This window comes from Cyprinodon variegatus, unplaced genomic scaffold (assembly GCF_000732505.1).
Source record: "Cyprinodon variegatus isolate N-32 unplaced genomic scaffold, C_variegatus-1.0 Scaffold9, whole genome shotgun sequence".
NCBI lineage: Eukaryota > Metazoa > Chordata > Actinopteri > Cyprinodontiformes > Cyprinodontidae > Cyprinodon > Cyprinodon variegatus.
Genome location: NW_015150462.1, coordinates 2106822 through 2127089, shown reverse-complemented (window position 1 = coordinate 2127089; position 20268 = coordinate 2106822). Strand labels below are relative to the sequence as shown.

Here is a 20268-nt window from a genome sequence, read left to right as displayed (position 1 = left end):
TTGATAATTTGTGTTTATACGATTGGTTTTGAGAAAAAGAAATACTTCAGTTTCAAATTTTTTTTTTATACAGTTTTCAATCTTTTTCAGTTTCCAATTTTTTTTAATTTTTAATAGAAATCTTTCCTTTCCAGTTTGAAAAATATTTTTTAAAGTTTCTAATTTTTTCAGGTACAATTTATTTATTTTCAGTTCAAACAAAGATGGCCTTAATTTAGCTCCATAGGAATGCAGGGGAGCAGCAATGCTTGCACTCCACACAATCTTAAGCCTTGGCTGCTAATGAAAACATACCAATAAATACATGCATCAGCAGATACAAGAAAAAAAAAGACAACTAAAATCGGCCGGCCGACATATTAGTCTATCTCTAAGACAGTCTACTCTTAACTGATACAACCCCAGCAAAAGGGAGTCATTTATTAAGCAGAATAAGTGCTGAAGTTTTTCGGACTAAACTAGTTGATCACAAACATACTTTACAAATTTGACAATATCAAACTACTGCTACTAAATGTTTATAGTCTGTGGTTATAGAAAACCTTCACAGCCATCTTGGGCTTTAAAGGTACTTCTGTTTTATAAATCACTGAATGGCCCAAAACCAAAATGTATTAAAGATTTTTTGTCTTATCGACCTTCTAGACCGCGGCAACATTTAATTTTCATGCTACACTAATCTGGACCAGACCTGCCGAATACTGCAAAAATTGTAAAACCCTGAGTTCCTAAAATCAAAGTAAAAATGTTCTATTTAGACTTGTTTAAATATTTAGTCTGTAAGCAGTGTACTTCTTTCTGACTTTTTAATCATGTGAAACACAACGAATTGTTTTGTTGCTGTATTGTGCCACACAAGTGATCTCGCCCTGCGAGAACCACAACTGCTCGACTTTTTAAGAACTTTTGAGTCCTACCATAATGGACACCCAAAAGTTTCATTAAATAGATTAATGCCACACAATAAAAAAAAAAAGGGACCCCGAGATTCTGTATTAATTTTCACTAATCTCCTGAGGTGAGGTTTGGACACCAAAACATCCTGAGATTTTTCTGGATGACAGGTATTAGTATGCATCAAAGTAATAGTACAGTAAATTTAGAGCTCATTCAAATAATCATTTCCAGAGCAATAAATCTTTGTATATAACAGCCGATTTAGATGGAATTACCTCTTAGTGATTTATCCTAAAAAACAAATAATGTTCTGGGTGTGATGTTTGGTTGAAAACCCTCTTCAGATAAGCATGGTAATGGCAGCACATGCTATGGGAATGCTTTTCCCCCCATTTTAATTATGCATTATTTGTGTCAGTCTATCCCATTGACAGAAATCTTTATTTGCGAAGTGACAAATAAAAACGGCCTCATATTTCTTATCACTTGATGTGATTTACAGCTTGTTTCAGTAGCAACATCTGTGTTTCTTATGGCCTCTGCAGACGCGTAGCTTTCCAAGACCATCTTTATCATCTCCCTGTCAGCTGAGATCCCTTTTACTTATATCAGCAGGCTTCTCACTGGTAGTAAATTACAAGCACAACTAATGCCTTTGCATTACAGATTTATAAGAGTCCTTTTTTCATTCTATCGTAATAATCTGACGAAGGCATAAACCATGAGGTGAGTTGTGTAGGCTTTCAACTAGCTGATGGAGCTATTCTGGCTTATCAGTTGAAGGGAAATAGCCTTAATGAAATGAAAACGCCCTGAAAATAAACACAGGAAAATTGTTGCAGTCCAACAAACATCTCCAGCTTGTGAGAATCTCACAGGCAGAGTTGCACATTTTGAACTGTCTAATAAATATAAATACAAAGGAACTAATAACACAGCTATGGTCATACATCTCCCTCGGTGTGAGGACAGTTTGTTGTTAAGGTCGGCCGAGACAGTTCTACCGGTGCTATGTGGTCCTTTTTGGCCAGTGATTCGCTCACAGAGCCTCTGAGTCTTCCCAGCGGCTTCTTGCAGACAGGCAAGCAGAAGAAGTACAGCACACTGGGGGAGAGAAGGATGAAGACCCAAGGATCGACGATGGAGTTGGTGGAGATGAAACGGAGGGCCTCTAAGTCTTTATCATGAGATTCAGTTTTAGGATTGTTGACGTAGACTCGGACCTGAGAGATTGATGGAGAGAAGAGTGTTTAATCGAGGTGCAAGCCGTGATGTCACAGACAGCCTGGTTATCAGTCCAACATGAGGGTCCTTTACAACACTAGCTACACATAAAGCACCAAGTGACCTTCTCGTATGACAGAGAAACTAAAACATGTTGAAATGTCAAGGAGATACTCATCAAATTCTGTTTATCACGTTAAATGTCAGAATTTTCTGTTCTTTTTTTTTTTTTTGGAAAACGGAACTTTTTAAATGTTATGTGGAAATCATCTGCAATGAGAAAAGTTGTTTGAGAAAATGACAGATACTGAGGGAAAAAGGTTTACCTCGATACAGTTCTTAAAAAAAGCTTTATTACTTCTTCAACTTTTTTTTTTCCTTTTTTTTTTATTTGGTCTGAAAACCAAAACCATATAACCCAGAGGGTTTCTGCCTGCAAATACACAGCTGATATAAATTTAGTAAAGCTCCACAATTATCAGGTCTGTTTGCAACCTTTTGGTTCTGGTGTAAAGGTAATGCATTCAAGCAGAACCACCATTTCAGCTCTCAACATGTCTGACTAATTTGCAACTAAAGAGAAAAAAAACATTATTTTCTTTCTTTTCTAAAGTTTTTCTAACAAAAAAAAAGACTTCCATTTACAACCTAGAAAAAACAGTTTAGAGTATATATTTTTAAAAACATCTCTACCATAATTGCAGCAAATTGAGAATGAATCACTTAAAGCTAATTGATCCACACAGGTTTCAGTATGCCTTTCTATAATTTCTAGCCAAATTAAGTGCAAAAATATTTATGTATTTTTGTTTTACCTCATAAGAGGTTCTCGTATAGAAGAAACGTTTCCCATCTAAAGGCTGATTTATGCTCAGAAACCAGGTCGTCTGCATCTGCACAGACACTCGGTCAGGAGGCCTCTGATTGGTCAAATCTACATCCGCTCTACACTATGAATATTTCCTGTATGGTATCTTAGCGGCTTGTTTTGTTTGTATGAACGTCATTGTGGAAAACGAGTTGTGAAGTTGGACCAGCTAGAAGAGCGATTTTTGTACGGGAACGCCTGGACCCTTTTCCCACCTGGATCCCTGCTTTTTTTTAGCCTCATGTCCCTCCGTAGTCGCACAAACTTGCCCCTTGCAATTTTCCACTTCCTCACCGCCTCGGCTGTTTCTAGATGCACAGCTAGTTCGTGACTGTCCCTCTTGCGTTGTGGCGTGGAATAACTTAGTGCAGAGCACGCTTCAAAATTGGGCATAAATGAAAAGTATCTGCATCATACCTGCGACACACTGCTGCGGGAGTATAACCAGCCCTTAAGACTCCTGCCTATAGGAGCACTTTAGTTCACAACATTTACTCTGTAGATCAAGTGTTTCTAGAGAAGTCCATAAACTAAAGTAATTTCTTTCTGCTACTTCTTTTCTTCAAAGTGCTGTAAAACCAACAGTATAAGAGAAAAAACAATTTCAGGAACTCATTTTACAGGTATAGTGAACGATTTCTCTGGAAATGTAGGTAAGAAACGTCCAAGTCAGTTTGAACCGGACCTTCCTACCTGCTTTTCTGAGAATGCCTATTAAATGTGAGAGCATGTGCGAGCCCAGAATGACACTGTGCACAGCACTGTTTAGCGTCTGTCTGCATCGTTTGAGGACACCAACTTGGCAAACAAAGGAATTTACATTACACTGTTGATTCATTACCTTTAAGTCTAAATCTGCTCACTCAACACTGGAGGTGGGATGTGAAGCATGAGAAAACTAACAAAGCGAGAGCACGTCACAAAGATCAGCATGTGAGGAAGCAAAAAGACGATACTCAATTAGACCTTTTAAAGCATCCTGTAAGAGATTTAGGGTAAAATTGACCATGCTTGATCTACTTTTACAAAAAAAGGTGAAAAATGTGTGTTTTTCTCTTAAAGGGGTGATAGAATGATTCTATAGGGCATTTGGTGCTGGTCCTTAAGGTCTCTCAATAGGGTGTAACATTGGTTGGGCTGAAAATGGCATATTTGCTGTTACATGAGCCCTAATGCAAGCCTGGTTAAAAGCTCTAGAATGAAACGACAGGTTTTCTTCCTTTTATGGTATGCTCATGAATATTTAGATTAGCTGTGCCCTGATTGGTTGGTTTACAACGAGCAAAGCTGCTGAGCAAAGACGCATCATAGCAACAAGCACTCACTCACTGAAACATTGAAATTGTTGATATTGTAGGGTGACCAGACGTCCCCTTTTTCCCGGACATGTCCTACTTTTCATACATAAAAAAATGTGCAGGGGGAATTTCAAAATCGTCCGAGATTTTGGTCGACTACAGTGCAGCAGAACCGAGCTATCAGCTCGGGGGCTGGTCCGGTGCAGGGAGCCAGCGGGGGACGGAGCGACCCAACCCAGTTACAGTAGCCTGTACACAGGCGGCCCTGTGCTTCTCCCCGCCTGCCTTATTGGCCCCCCTCCTCTGGCTGAGGACGGGCGGCTCATGGCTCTCTGGTGAGGTCCGGTCCAGTCAGCGGCCCAGCAGTCAACTCTTCATATCCACCCCCCGGGGCGTGACAAAACTACAGGCCGAAACCAAATAAGGCAACATACCCAAGTTTACGTCAACTGGGGGCTCCCTTTAAATTTGCCCGTTTTATGGTGGAAGTTTGGAATTGTTGGCTTTGCAGAGAAAGGAGGTGTCGATTGGGTATGAACTTCTCTATACATCCATTTCCCCCACTGAACTATCGTTATTCATCTATGACAATGTAAATTCGGTTTTGCATTCTATGATCCCTTTAATCTTGTGTCGGGTATAATAATGTATTTTAGAGGGATTTTATATCAAGTGGGAAATCCTTTTGTAAAGAAAACTATTTTTTAAAGCTGCCATAAATCTGACCCTAAAGGCTGAACAGCAAGAGGAAAGCTGTAGTTGAATATAAGAAAAAACATTTTAATGGGAGTGAACAATTCTCAGGAATCTGCCTGCTCCAACACATCCTTCACCTGGTGAAACACTGTCGGCGGCATCATGCTGCGAAGATGCACACCCCACTTTTTTATTCATTAAAACAACAAATTTTTGGTTTCTATGGACAGTTGATTTTATTTTTTTAAGAGGGTAAATGTTTTAGTGAAGCACTACATGTTAACTATATAGGCTGTGTGATAAAGAGAGACCACTGGGTTTTCAGTTTCTCTTGTTTAATAATTTTCTTGACCAAAAATTGCGTACTGCTTTTCTATCTTAATACTATTTGTTCTCTTATATCTCTCAACATCTGCTCCATTGTTAATATATGCAAATCTGTACAGAGATAAAGCAGCCCTGATTCATATCAGCACCCAACTCAAGGCCTGCCTTTATAACTTTGCTTTCCACAAAATAACCAGGTGAGGAGTTTTTCTGTCATAAAGAAATGACTGCAATGGTGGCCTCTGTAGCGGTGGAGACTTTGTTTACCTTCCAGTTAGAAGCACTTAACGTTTTAAAGACTTGTATGATTAAGAGTAATTACTTTAGCTGCTGTATTACATTAGATTTAGAGCATATTCAGAAAAAAACAGCTCTGTTTAAAAGGGTAAAACTCACATTTACATGTCAACAAAATTCTTCTCATTGTATCTCGGTAAAGCAGACAGTAATGAGCTAGCAGGATGTTTATAAAGCACACAGCAACATTCAAAAACATATTTGCGTTCATCTTAAGCCACAGACTGAAACAGATCTTCTCTCATTTGTGTGTTTTGTGGTTTTATAAAAGCCGGATGTTTAATGCAGAGCTAGAAGCAAATTCACATTCTTCTGTTTATGTTCACCGATGAGGTTTAAACTGGATACACGTTTAATAAGATAAGGAGGTGCTATAAAATGTAGATTTTAATCTCTTATCTGCAGACATCTTTGACATTATCTCCAGTTTAGCAGCATATTACTTGGGGGTCTGGGGGTCCATTTATTTATTTGTTATATTTATTTTGGTCAGTTTTCTGGTCACTTTAGTTTATTCTTTGTCAGTATTTAATAACATAACTCAGGTCTCTTAAGTTATTTTTCTTTAAAACAATTCTGTTATGGTTAAAAAAGTTGGTTAAATAAAGATTTAATTGGAAGTCTGTGTTTATGTTCTTTATTAAAATTAAATCATTTAGCAATATCATAAAAAGTCCAGGCAGACCTGCACATAAAATATGGTTTCAAATCTTTTCAATAATTATCGATATCGACCAATATGCATTTTTTTTTTTTATCGATAAGCTTTTTTCCTATATCGCCCAGCCCTAGCAATAATTACGCTGACCTCAGAACGCAACTAGAAATCTCATTTTCTCTCGTATCGTGTAGGACAGGCATCCCCAAACTCGGGTGGAAGAGATCTAAGGCAACACATAACCCTAAATAAATGACTCCTATGGTAAAACAGGGTGGTGGCAGTATCATAATGTGGGGAAGGTGTTCAGAGTTTATTAAGATCAGTGTAAATCTGCTAGAGGCTGCAAAGGACTTGTCACTGAAGACAGACCTAGAGCTGGACTTTAAATTATTAGATTGGTAAAATAAAATGATCAAAAAGCCAAATTACAGTCCAATTTAGACCCTACAATACCTTTTTAAATGTTTATATTCAGTCTCTGAGCCTAAAATATGTTTCAAAAACAAAAACCGCTGCAAACAGTTGCAATCCCAAGGAAAAACATTCAAGTTAACGTGTAATGTTGATTACTTTTGCCAGTTTTTTTTAGGTCTATATTTACTTTGCAAGTAAAATGATTTTTCACAAGGTCTGTGAATCCACAAAATACATCTAGGCATAAGCCCATAGCTGCATTAGCCTCAAATATAGAAATGCCTTCAACCAATGAAATGCAGTGATGTGTATGACGTCAGGCTGAAGCATAACAAACATGGCTGCGCCGGTGGAGGTATTTGTAAACTCTGCTATGCAGTCTCTACTAATTTTTTTTGAAAACAGAAAAAAGCCACCACTTGTTCCTTGCTGGATGGGAAAGATTTTTGCGAATTCTTCCCACCGGATTTTATTCATCAACTAACTCCACAAGTTATGAATCAAATCAAGAAAGTGATGCTGTACGTCACAGCTGCTACTGCGATTGGCTAAAAGCTTGACATGGGATGCAGGTTGTGGATTTATTTCAGTTTGAAGAATTGGACTGAATGTCCATCCCTTTTGCAAACACTTTCCACAGGAGCCTTTCCAGATGTGTAGAATTCAAACTGAACTACAGGCTCTTGCATGTTAGGTCTATATGGCTCTGCTGTGAAATCGTCATAAAACCCATCTGGTGCCCCTTTAAAAGATGAAAACAAGTTTATGCTTGAAGGCAATATATATTTCACCAATGAATCTCTCTGAACTCGGCTAATATCCAGTTTAATATGTATGCTGGATGTGGTGAAAGTCGTCATGTCTGGCTGATTTTAAAATGGGAATTTTTAGCTTTTTAAAAAAAAACTTGGCTAAAACTTCTATTCCCTAGAGCGGACATTTTCACTCACTCAAAGAAACTTGTGGTCCTGATAGAGAATTACTCCAGTGCTTTTCCAGTGCAAGCTTTGACCTTTTTAAAATAAGATGCTTTGTGATATGCAGCCTTAGCAGCAGGTTCCCCTGGTTTGTTCCCTTAGGCTGGAGGGGATAAATCAGCAGCCCAAATGAGAAGCAGTAAATTCCCTGCAGCCATGGCCACAAGGTTGGGAACCAGCTTTTTAATACAATCCATGGAAGCTATGACAAGCTCACAGGTTTAGAAACTTCTCTTACCGTCCTCTCAGGGGGGTCACAAAGGAACAATAAAGGGTTATATTTGAGGGGAAAAGCAGCCTCTGTTGAATCAATGTATTCTCCAGCACTTGTTTAAGTCACTTCCTGCTTTCAATTTATCCTTCTTAATTCTCTCTCCATTCCTTATCGTCTTCTTTCCCTCTTCAATCTTTGCCGTTTCATTGCATTTTTTATCTGCTTGTGCAGAAATGATGCCATCCCTAACTGCTTCCTCCACACGTCAGTTAGTTCTTCCAGAGCAGCATCAGCTGCTGTTAATGTGTTGAAAAAAAGGGCTTTACAAGCTGCTGTGTTACTGTGTAAACATCTCAAACAGTGGGACAACAAGAATCTGCAAACGTTTTTGTTTGGAGCAAATTTTACTGTCATTTTAAATAGAACCACATGGTATCATTTCTCTGATTACCGTCTGTCTTGGACTTGTGAGAAACAAAAACAGTTTTTTCTCGGTTTGGTTTTGTTGTTAAGCCACACTGAGCCACGGAATCTCTCACACTGCGAAGCTATTTTCCTCTCCTTTGAATAGAAACAGGAAGCGTAATAAAAATGTTAAAGCGAAGACGCAGCGAGAGCGTGATGATCACACAAAACCGTCTTCTGTTTTTAATTTTCTGTATATAACTAACCCTGCAAATGCTTCACCAATACATCCTCGACCTCTCCACGAGCGAGGTTCTCTCTGCCGTTTGGCCTTTTAAATTTTTAATGCTATCAAATGTGACCGCAGGCTCTTCACGTTCAAGCACGTCATCATGCTGCAGCTTCTTAATAAAGAAAAAATGTAATATAACCCAACTTGGTGTGGAGACTGGTGTCACTTTCCTGCTCCTCCATGAGTATTTATATAACGCTCTCAGTAAATTATTCATCTGCTGTACCAGATCTTAACGTGGGCAGCTATAAAACCATCACCATGGCTGAAGGCTGTCAGAGAAGCACTTTTACAACACAAAGAATACTGAAGCTAGGATTTGGATACAGATGTCTTGGAAAACATCTGGCTAAAGTTAAAGGAAAGGTTACACCCCTTTAATCAGTTCACAGGTTGGTAAAGGTCCACCCATCCTTCTGCTCCAGTCTTTAAAGCAGTTTGAATGCATTATCTGAAATAAAAATACCTAACATATCAAGAAGTTTGTTGCAATTTTGGATATATTGCAAACATGAAAACTGAGATTAGGATTTAAATCCAAAACATGATATAGTTCTAAAGAGCAGGGTAAGGTTGTGATTAACTTTAATTGAAGGCCTGATCAAAACCAGAGCTCCTTATTCTACTTGCTTGCCTTTTCTTTTACTTAAAAACAGGTTAACTCTACTTACAGAGTTTCTTTACCAACAGTTCTCTATTTGCCCTTATTTTTTTTAACATGCAGTTTCTCCAAAGTTAACAATTTTCTCTTATGAAACCAAATATCATATTTGAGAGAAGATGGAACCCTTTGAAGACATATTTCCAGTTAATAATGTAGACATCAGGGGTAAACCAAAACTCCAAGAGCCAGGGAGAGACGAGGAAAGCAGACAGACGTTAGACGAGGATCCAGCAAACAGGAACTGAAGAGGGAGGGCTTTTAAAGGGGACAGAGACAAAGAGAGGGCTAACGAGGGAATTGAAAACAGGTGAGGGCAGAACAGAAAACAGAGCAAGGGAAAGAGGACACAAGAGGGCAGCAGAGGACAACAAATGGAAAACCAAGAAAAACAGGAACTAACAAACCAAGACTCTGACATTTTGAATATTGATCTGATAAAATAAAGTTTAACTTTGTTAAAAAAAAAAAAAAATATCAGCTTCCCTAAAACAGTTGTAAAATGTTAAGTACTATTCTTAATGTGCAGTCTTTTAAAGCCACTTTAATCTTAAGTTCTAGTAGCATATATATTCTTTAGAGAGGTTTTATTCTATAGCACGGACCATAAATGTTGTATAAATAGCCTCAGCTGTCTGAGTGATTATGCTCTATAGGGAACATAAAGAGAAGGACGGAAATGAGACAGACTGGATTGCAAAGGTAGCACGTCCATATCCGTGTTATCACTCTGTGTGCTCTGATGTTGCGATGAAATGTTAATAAAGGCTTCCTACGTCCTTCTGCAGATAGAAACCAATGTCAAACAGGTTAGTGGAGCAATTGCTTGGACAAGTATGAGAAGATTTATATGGATGACTTGAAACTATCATTACATAACGAGATAAAATAATAGGCAGGATATAAACCAGACATGGAGGCTCTCCAGTGTACAGACTTGTAATCAGCAGTGTGTAAACAGAGAAACTCAGAGGTGGGAAAGTCTGCTGTTTCTCAAAGGCCACTCCACTGTTCCTCGTCATATCTAGCTTATTCTAATCACTGCTTTTAATGGTTTTGGATATAATTTTTGCATTTTAGGTTTTTATCTAAATTTGGCTTACATGTGGCCATAGTTTCCAGGAGATTCCTCTGAGCCTTATGCTGTTGTCACTGTTTAGAGGTATAAAGTTTGTTTTTTCTTAAGCGGCCATGTTTGGTATGGAAAGTTCAGGGTTCATTCTGACTGATTGTCATCAATGGTATGTTTCAACATATCCCTGCAGGAACCAGCTCTGCACTTGGATCAACGTTGACCAGATAATCTTCCCCAGATGTACTCAACCTTGCCCCCCTCCGTCCTTAGTCATCTCTTCTGTTTTCCTTTCTTAAGGGCAGCTGTCAGTCTAGACACCTATTTTTGTAAGAAACTCCATCTCCTGCTTATTTTTCTGCTGCTGCCACGTCACCTCAAATAGCAAAGATGCAGATTTAAAGTTTTCTTGACTCTGCCCTGCTGCCTTTATCCTGGATGCCCTTGTTTTCACTCACTGAACCAGGATCAGATTTTTTTTATTTAGCCTCCTGATGAGCTGCTGGTGAAAGCTGCTCCTTGTGTCCTCTGTTTGCATACAGGGGTGTTGCCCTTGCTGCAAAGGACAATAAAAAATGCCTACAAAAACACTGGTGCAACTTTTTAATTCTTACTCTGTAGTTGTTAGATTTCACGCTGCATCTAAAGTTTTTTTACGGTAGGTTTGAAAAAATCATGAAAACCACAATGATTTTACTTTGATTTTATATTTTAATGCCATTATTTGTAATTCTATCATAGTAAAATAATATGCAAAGTGTTGCACATCAAAGGTTTAAGTTAGGAAATGCTATTTATAAGGGTTTTGTAAAAGTTAAATTAAGAAAATAATAAACTTTTAACAGCGTCTGCTGTAAATGAGTCTGTGAGAGAAACGAGGTAGTTGGCCTGCCTGTGGTCTGTCTGTGGAATATTAACAACCGCCATAAAAACAGCAAAAAAAAAAAACCCAAGCTGGGGCAGGAATTCAGCTTAAGCGGCAGAGATTATGGTTTCCAGCAACAGCTGAGACAACGGTGCACAAGATGGCACTTTGGTCCATTACAGTTGTCTACGCTTAAGTGCACGTCATGATCGATTCTGCATCCGATTTCAGATGTGTCACTTAAAAGCCAATGTGGTTCCATACAGATTAGTGGGGAGTCGCACTGAGACACCCTAATGGCTGAGTGAGGAGTCATTTATGGGTAATCATTGATCCAAGCGCCCTGAATCCCCTTTGCCTGTGCCAAAAACACATTAGAAGTTGTCTTGGGAAACTGCAGGGTCAGATCTGGGCTGGGCTAATCTTAGGCTTGTGTCTTATATTCATTATGTCTGTTTAATCAAAGTGGCTTGAAAGCATTGTGCATAAATATTAAATAAATTAGAAGCATTCCTCTTAGTGTTAGTCCATCTCTGATCTGTGATTGGTGTCCCTGTGGTATTGGAACCCAGCTGTGTTCAATCTGACTCAAACCAACCCCTTCTGGAAGGAAGATGGTTGGGATGTTTAAAGTCCTAGGGAGCGGCCGTTCCAACCGTTGCATTTCCAAATTCTCCTGAGTGGTGCCCGACTTTACACGAGTGAATAAAGTGAATATGATTGGTTGTTTATCAAGGGGACAGAATTGTTGTCCTGGAAGGTTCGCAAGCAAGTTTGATTGTAGCCAGTGTCTTGAAAGCGTCTTACTAACAAGTTAGCAACTTAGTGCTAGTAGGTTCCCAATGGGAAATTCCATTGGGACCAAGTAGCACTTAGCAACGACACTGTCAAGGAACGCTATGGACAGCGAAAACATGCAAGAGGAGGAGAGTTTAGTGTCGGAGGTCATGGATGAGTCTCCTCCATCATACATTTTTTATTTAGAGGAGGAAAGTGTGGACAAAGTTGTAGTAGAAGAGGACGCCAGGGCGGCAGAAGCTTGGTTTGCTGTAGAAGGCTTACAGCCGTACATGTTGGAGCCCTTGCCTCGCAATGCTGCCAGTTCTGTTAGCTCTACGCCTGCTGAAGACACAGACGTCGTGCCCCATGGTTAAAAAATTGATTGACAGATGACCTTTAATATATGATTGGCTGAATTTAGGTGTACAAGCTGATGTATAACTAACTGGCCTGCATAAGATAATGAAACACCCCCACACAGATTCGAAGACAGGATTTCTTTTTTTTAAATAGAAATTTTCAAACTTTTGGGACAATGTCGTCTGATAAAGAGTACATTTATATAGATGTTTAAACCAGAATGATTTGACATTTAAATATGACTTCCCTACTACTTTAACAGCAAACTGAGGAACTTCCAAGACTCCAGCCTGTGATAAACTGAAATATACTGGAACCGCCGCCAAGCAAACTGATCTTCTCCATTGCGGCTTATCCAAAATAATCAAGCCTAATAACTTTGAGGTAGACGCAGTTCTCGTCAGCCGTTAATTCGCTAATCCACCCTAGGCTCATATCAGACACATCGCAGATGTTAGTGTTTGTGTTCTGCATGAAATTTATGACTCCAGTTTCAAGAACAGATGAGGTTATCATCTTATTACAGTCCCCATCCAAACAGCTTCCTGATGATATTACTGATCTCATCCAGGCTTCTCCAAACCACATTTACAATCAGTGCATCTGCAGCCAGCTAGTAGGAAAAAAATCTCCTTTAGGTTTGCTTTGTGTTTCTTGTTTCCTCCCATTTGTGCTTGTCTCAAGTCAAATCTACATTAATCGATCTAGCATTTTGAAATTCAGCCATCAGCACCATCACACTGCCAGCCTCTCCGGCCTGCATTAGATTGCAGAAACGGTTACAAAGATAAGCACTGTTTTAGACGGAAGATGACAAACCGCGTCTGTTTTGACTGTTTCACTTCTGTTGAGAGCATCATGGTGAAAGCATCAAACCCCAGACCATGCTATTTTTGTTCTTTCACTTTTTGCTGATAATCATCAAATCAAATAAACCAAAGGGGAAGACAGACTGTCAAAGTCGCCATACCTGCCGTAAAAAAGAAAAAAAAAGTCCTATCCATGACCTTTTCTGTTATTTTCTCTAAACTGCTTCATTCTAAAGAACCTAATAATACCAGTAACCTGTAAGTTTTTTATTTTTATTTCCCCTGAATATGAAACCTGTCTTTACAATGCAAATTCCTGTGGTTTTTTTAAAGGGATATTTCTGCAGTCCTTACAGGATGACAAAATGTGTGCCCTAGTCATAATGACCTTTTGACCTTGACAGGAAATGCTACGGGGTTGCCAGGAATAACGGCAGGGAGGTTGATAAAATACTAAACACTATGAAACAATCCTTCCAAACCACTAAACAAATTAAACACTGTTATATTAAATGCAACATCATTGGCCGAAATTAAGAATGATTCCATCTTAAAAACCAAACCAGCAGACAACAAATCAAGTAACACTGAAGAATATATTTTTTTTATTCCATCTGAGCTTAATAGATGACCTCTGGATGACCTTTAACAATAATCTTTAATATATCTAAAACAAAAGTAGCACACATGATCTTTTTTTTTTTTTTTTCATTCCTACAAATGAGCATTTTAACTACCCAAACCTGCACTAATGAAGCACTAACCATTCAGTCTATTTGCTGAGTCTTTTCACATGGGTGGGATTTCAGCTTCACGCAGTTGAAGCTCCTCCAATTTTATGATGCGGTTCGCTATGCATCTAAAATGTAGAGTGGTGAACTCTCTGTGGCGCTGGCAGGAATCACTGCGGACACTGCGCTCTAGGTCTGAATGTACCTTAACTGGGCCTCTCAGGTAAACCGTTGTCTATTTGCTCTCGCAGTGAAATTCGGTTTCTCCTTTTTAATAGTAGCATGCTAAAATTGATTACTCTGTCAAAAAAGTAACACTACCAAAGGTTAGCACATGGTTCCTAAAAGTTCAATAAAAACCTTGCCACGTATGCATCAGTTTTACTTCTTTGTTTTAGTTTGCGGTCTTGCCACGGAGTTAGCCCTGTCGCAATCAGATACACGTTTTCCTACTTCTTCCTCTGGCTTTCATTACCTTTTTTGCTGGATCCACCATGTCATAAACCACCAAAATGAGAAGCTGTTCTATAACCAGCTAATGCTAGTGCAGTGCGGTGCTTGTGGTTACTGATACTGATGGTTTTGTCTCACAGTGCGAATAAGAACAGTCACCAGGTTGGTGTCACAGAAAGTTGCAGGTGTGGTTTTCCAACCAGAACCGGTGGAGAAAATGATCTCAAAATGATCTCATACCAACCTTTTGATTACCATCACAGTCAGGAACTTGGAAGAGGATATTTTTGGGTTAAAAATGTTACTTAATGCTGGCTTTAATTTCTAAATAACTGTAAAAGTAAACTATTAAATTAGTTTATACAGTTATAGTCTCTTCTGTCAGAGCATATCTTCAAAAATAGTTGTTCTGTTTAATAAAAATCTCATGTCTAACTTGATCTGGGCAGCCTTTTGAAGATTTCAGACCTAAATCAGTGATTATAGTTGACCAAAACCGAGGAAAAAACATTTATATTGACTCATATAAATAAAAATAATTAAAAAGGAGAAACTTTTAACTAACTGAAACTGTACTAAAACATACTAGAATAATAGATCTATATTATTCATTAACATTTTTATAATTTTTTAAAGGCCTTGCAAACTGTTTTTTTTCCCCCTACAGCATTCTGATAGTCTGTTGCAACCGAACCAGATTAAAAAAATGGTATCTTGTTCCCTATATTTATTTATATCTAGCTATAGTTCCCTATATAGGCAGTTAAATACATTACTTTGACCTTTTTCTATCCTTACAAATTAACCAAATGAAAAACTGAACAGTGCAAATTAAATGAAAACTAGGCGTTTTTAAAATAATAGAAACCAATAAAAATGATCACACCAGTTGTAAAAACTAGTTAAAATTGAATTCGATTAAAAAATAATAGTTACAACTTAATAAAACTAAACAAGAATGAAAAAAACTAAACCTATAAGCTTGTTCTACATTTGGGGCTCTGGTCCTCGAAGGCCCTGCTTTAGTTTTAGCTATTTGAATTAGCTTGATCACAGCTGGATTAAATAACTAATAATAATAATAACTGAACTTTATTGATCTCACAATGGAGATATTTACTCTCTGCATTTAACCCTTCCCCTTGGTGAGCAGTGGGCTGCCACTGTGCGGCGCCTGGGGAGCAATCAGGGGTTAAGGGTCTTGCTCAGGGACCCTAAGTGCAGGCTGTGGGGATCAAACCGAGTATTTGCAACCTTCTCAGACCCCATGCCCACTGCTTTAACCTCTAGGCCAACATTCGCCCTAACTGCATTGCTGGAAGGCCTTGGCAGGATTTGGTGAGAGGCTAAGGAGATAATTCAGTGATTTCAACCAGGTGTTGAAGCAGTTACACATCTAAAATATCATCTAGCTTAGCGATCCTGATTGAATTGAGTGAATGACACAAATGTAACGGCCCCACAACCATCTAATGAGCAAAAAAAAAGCATTTTCTCCTTACTCCCATTAGAAATGTACACGTTTGCTGCTGGGACAGACTTTTTCGGTTAACATAGCCTCATTTTAAAGTTGATTTTTATCGTGTGTGTGTGTGTGTGTGATCTGCTGCCATCTTACCACCAGGGGAATTGTGCAGACGATGAAGATGATCGTCATGAAGACCAGGGGGATGAGGTGCTCCACCTCGTGAGCCACAAATCTTCTGTTCTCGTTGCTGGATCTCATGCTCTTCATCACTGAGCCTTGTCTGTTTCGCCGCCGGTACATCCGGAAGAGCTGGTACATCACAAAGACGTTGCAGGCTACAATGGACAGCACCAACACCAGCATAATTGTGGCATATAGCTTAGCATAAACCTTGTTCTTGTGATCTGTGGGATTCATGTCGATGAAGCACCATGTCCCGGGGCAGTATTGTACATAATTACCGAATTCCACAAAAGGAAGCATACAAAATAAGATGCATGTCAGAAACATAACAGGGATTGTAATATAAGCCCATTTCTTAGTGACAAGTCGGCTGTACAGGTAGGGGTGGCCTATTGCAAAGCATCTGTCCATAGCTGTAATGAAAAGGAGTGACATGGTGGCCAGGCTAAAGAAGGTCATGCTAACACCAAAGTAATCGCACACGCTACTGCTAGTTCTGCCAAGGGTGTCGTTAGAATTAATTCCAGAAGTCATTTCAACCAAAGTCATGTTCCACGCATATGCAAGCTGCACAACGGGGCTGATTAGGCAAGTCCCGGCCAGGTCCGTGAACACCAGCGAGCTGACGAGGATGTGGAACAAGCCCTTGTATCTCCTGTCGGCCCTCTTGTTCCTGCGCCGTCGGATTTCCAGGATTACCAAGGCAGCCACGTTTCCAAAGATTCCTAAGCCAAACATGATGGCACTAGCTAACGGACTTCTATTCCCGTTTATGTATTTCTGAGTGTGGCATTTCGTACAATCCTCGTTCATGGCAGGAGTTTTTCTTCTTTCCTTTAACGAGAAACTGTTTCCAATTCCTGCAGAAGCTTGATAATTGGTGTTCAAAGACGTTTTCAGGAGTAATTCTATAAAAAAAAAAAAACGGCAACAATTAAACTAATAACTCATCAGTTAATCAGCAAATAATTCATCTTTTGTTCCTCATGTTTTTATGTCGTACCTGTTGATCTTGTAATAATCTCATTTTTGCATAATTTGTTTCTCTTTGTAGCTTAATATGTCCGTAAATTATGAAAATAGTCATAAAATCTAAATATTTCAACCATTTATTTTCAGTTGTTGCATTCATAAGCCATAAAAGGCCTTATCCTGCAGCTTGTAGACCCGTTCTTTGGATTACAGCCTGTCGGACCATCAGAAACAGCTCTGATCATCTGCTTAAACATCAAGAAAGATTCCTCTTTTTTTTCAGCTCTTTTATATGCTTCCCTTTAAACCGCAGAACAAAAGACCTGAGAGTCTCCTCCTGTAAAAAGGGTTTACTTCTCTCCGATGGTTTCTAAACTGTTTGGCCACAATATCAACAGCTGTGACTTGCAGCGTCGCTCTAATTTGATGCTTGAAAAACTGTGTGGGATTTACTGGTGCACACGAAGTGAGTAGTACCTGTTATTGACGGAGACGTGCTTTGCATACCCTGAAACAGCACGTTCCACAAGTGCTGCTCCAGTTTTAGAGTTGTGAAACTCATTGTTCTTCCCCTTCTTTCTTATGAATTCTCAGACATCAGCTGACTAATCAAACTGTAACTTCTTCCCAAGAAATGGATGACAGCACGTACTCAGGCAGCTTCTAGCAGAAATGCAGTTTCTAAAGCAGTTGTTGCTAGAACCTGCTGCTATTGCTTAAGTTAAAGTAGTTATTCCCCATTATTATTATTCTATCTTTTTAGATTAAAAACAAACATGGTATTAATTTGCTTACAGTCTCCTTTACTCTGACCCATGGGCGGTTCTAAACAGGGGCCACCTGGGGCCATTGCCCCTATAGAACTGGTCCTGGCCCCATTACTGAAAACACAGTCTACAAAAATTTTAATTAAAAATACTTTTTTTTGTCTCAAAATAATTTTATGTCCATAGATTTGATCAGGTAAGTTGGATATTTTACCAATTGAGTAAGATAATTAATGTTTAACCCCGTAATGCCAAATGTATCATATTTGATACATACGGTTTCTGAAATGTTTTGCGTCTGACACCTTTTGCATAATTTAATGGTAAAAACTTTGCTCAAAATCCTATTGTACACAATCAGATATACCTGATAACAGAGGGCAGAAGACTACACAAAAAATAATCTNACTTTGCTCAAAATCCTATTGTACACAATCAGATATACCTGATAACAGAGGGCAGAAGACTACACAAAAAATAATCTTGATTAATCGCATAGTAATAAATTATTAATATCAAAAATGTATATCTGTTTTTTCTTTTTACATATTTTGTTAAAAGGCCAAATAAGGAATTCAAAGCAAAAAAAAAAAAAGTAATTTTCTGTTTTGTTTTATTCTTGGATCGGGCTTTAAAGGGTTAAAATTTGAAGAAAAAAAAACGTTAAAACAAAATAACTTTTTTTTCAAGTGCATATCTTATCTTTAAGAGTGAAAATATCAATTCCTTTGCCAGAAAGTCTTAAAACATGTTCAAATTAAGGCCAAATACAGTTAAGAATTTTTTACTTTTTTATGTCAGTTTTTGTACTGTCATAATAAATAAATCAGTTACTATAAGTGCTGACATAAGAGACCATAAATGGTTTGTCCTTTGGATTATACTTAATATATTGGTTTTAGACTTTAACTCAACAATTATTTCAAAATTGCAGTCAGCTTTGTTGAACTACGGTGGGATCAGAACTTCTGTTAGATGAGGACTCTACAACTTTGTCTGTGTGGCTTATTTTATATAGTAATTGATGTGCTCTTTTTATTTTTTCCTGCGTTAAATTTAACCTAGAACCGACTCTGCTTTGAGCCATTTAAATAAAATCCTGTGTAACCAGCTGCGTTGATCTATCCTCTTCTGTGTCTTAGCTGCAGTATATTAAATATATAACATTACACATCGTTACTGGGAGGTGCAGCATGTTTTCAAAAGGGCACAGAAAGTAATACAAAAAAAAAAAGGGTTAAACAATAGTTTCTCATTTTAAATATATTAAGAAAGCTGCAGAACCAAAGAGTTAAGTGTGGTTCTGCACTGAATAAAGTGAAATTATTGAGTTTTATTAACACTTGAAGGTTTTCCAATCAATTTTTCTTCTTTTTTGGTTTGAAAAATATTAATTTTATTTACCTAAAATTAAAAAAAAATCCCTTACCATGAAAAGAAAAGCCAACTGAAATAGTTAGTCGCTAAATTATTATCTACAAAATCATTTAAAAATGTCAAAGTGCATTTGTAATTAAGACATATTGCCTGTTGTTTTACTTATTTGAAATAATTATTGTATAATATATAACTTGTTATATATAACAAGTGTTATATATGAAAATGAAAAGTGAAAGGTGCATTCAGACTGATTGTCAGTCACTGTTTCTGTACCAGGGAAAATCTTAATCAGAATTCCTTTCAGTGTTAGATCTTCAGTACAGGAGCCACAGCAGGGGCCAGTAGCTGTCCCACTGGCCCCTGTCTAGAACAGCACGTGGGTCTGCCCCCACACACCTGACTCACTTTCTGCCCAGCGGAACCGCTGGAAGTTCCAGCCGCAGAGACCGCATCTCTGACAGATGTGTCCAGCTGTTGGGTGTGTAAAACCTAGTGACAGTGGAATGTGAGCATGCTCTGACAAAAAAACACAAACTTCTATTTCTATAGAGGAAGATGAGTCATTTCTTTACAGAAAACCGAATAGATGAAAAGTTTTCAGGACTGTTTATTAGGAGTTTTGTTTGGAGCGCGCGTTCGGGTGCGGCAACATCAACATTTGCCTTTTTAAGTGGAAAGTGAAGCAAAGAGCGAGAAAAAACAAACGTATGTTTGGTTGTAAATGCGCGCTATCTTAAAATAAAATAAAACCGGACATGTTTACATCAGTAAATATTTATATGGAGTAAACAAACAGCGCGTGGACCTCCTTCAGAAGCATCCAGTAATCAGGCTCCAGTTCTCACCTGCTTTAGAAGGGGCTCCCGGTGCGGTTCTCCTCAACAGGTAGAAAATAGAAGCTGCTCCTAAATATCCAACTTAGTTTGCTCCGGAGCCGCTCTGGAGTAAAGAAATGCTGGCTCCTGATAGGAGTGAGGCGCGAGGAGAGGAGATGTGATGAGGCGGGCATGAATTTGTCCCCAGCGCAGGGAGCGAGGCGGTGACGTAATTAGCCACGCCCACAGAGCTGTGCAAGTTGGAGCTGGTTAGCTCTCCGCCACACCTTCACATTCTGCAATCTACAGCCTCCACGGAAGAGGATTAGGGCCACTGAAAAAATAAGTTAACTGATTTTTACATTTTATTTCAGTATAATAT

The 20268-nt window shown here is 38.5% G+C and overlaps 1 protein-coding gene across 1 annotated transcript; it reads right to left on the bottom strand.

Annotated features, from left to right (window-relative positions):
* Positions 1-100: 100 nt before the first annotated feature.
* On the bottom strand, positions 101-20067 carry ptger2 (prostaglandin E receptor 2). Its single transcript, XM_015378187.1, has 3 exons — positions 19917-20067; positions 15920-16860; positions 101-2120 (listed from the first exon to the last, which is right to left on the bottom strand). The coding sequence occupies exons 2-3, from the start codon at positions 16763-16765 to the stop codon at positions 1842-1844; spliced, it is 1125 nt and encodes a 374-aa protein (XP_015233673.1). The 5' UTR covers positions 16766-16860; positions 19917-20067; the 3' UTR covers positions 101-1841.
* Positions 20068-20268: the final 201 nt, after the last annotated feature.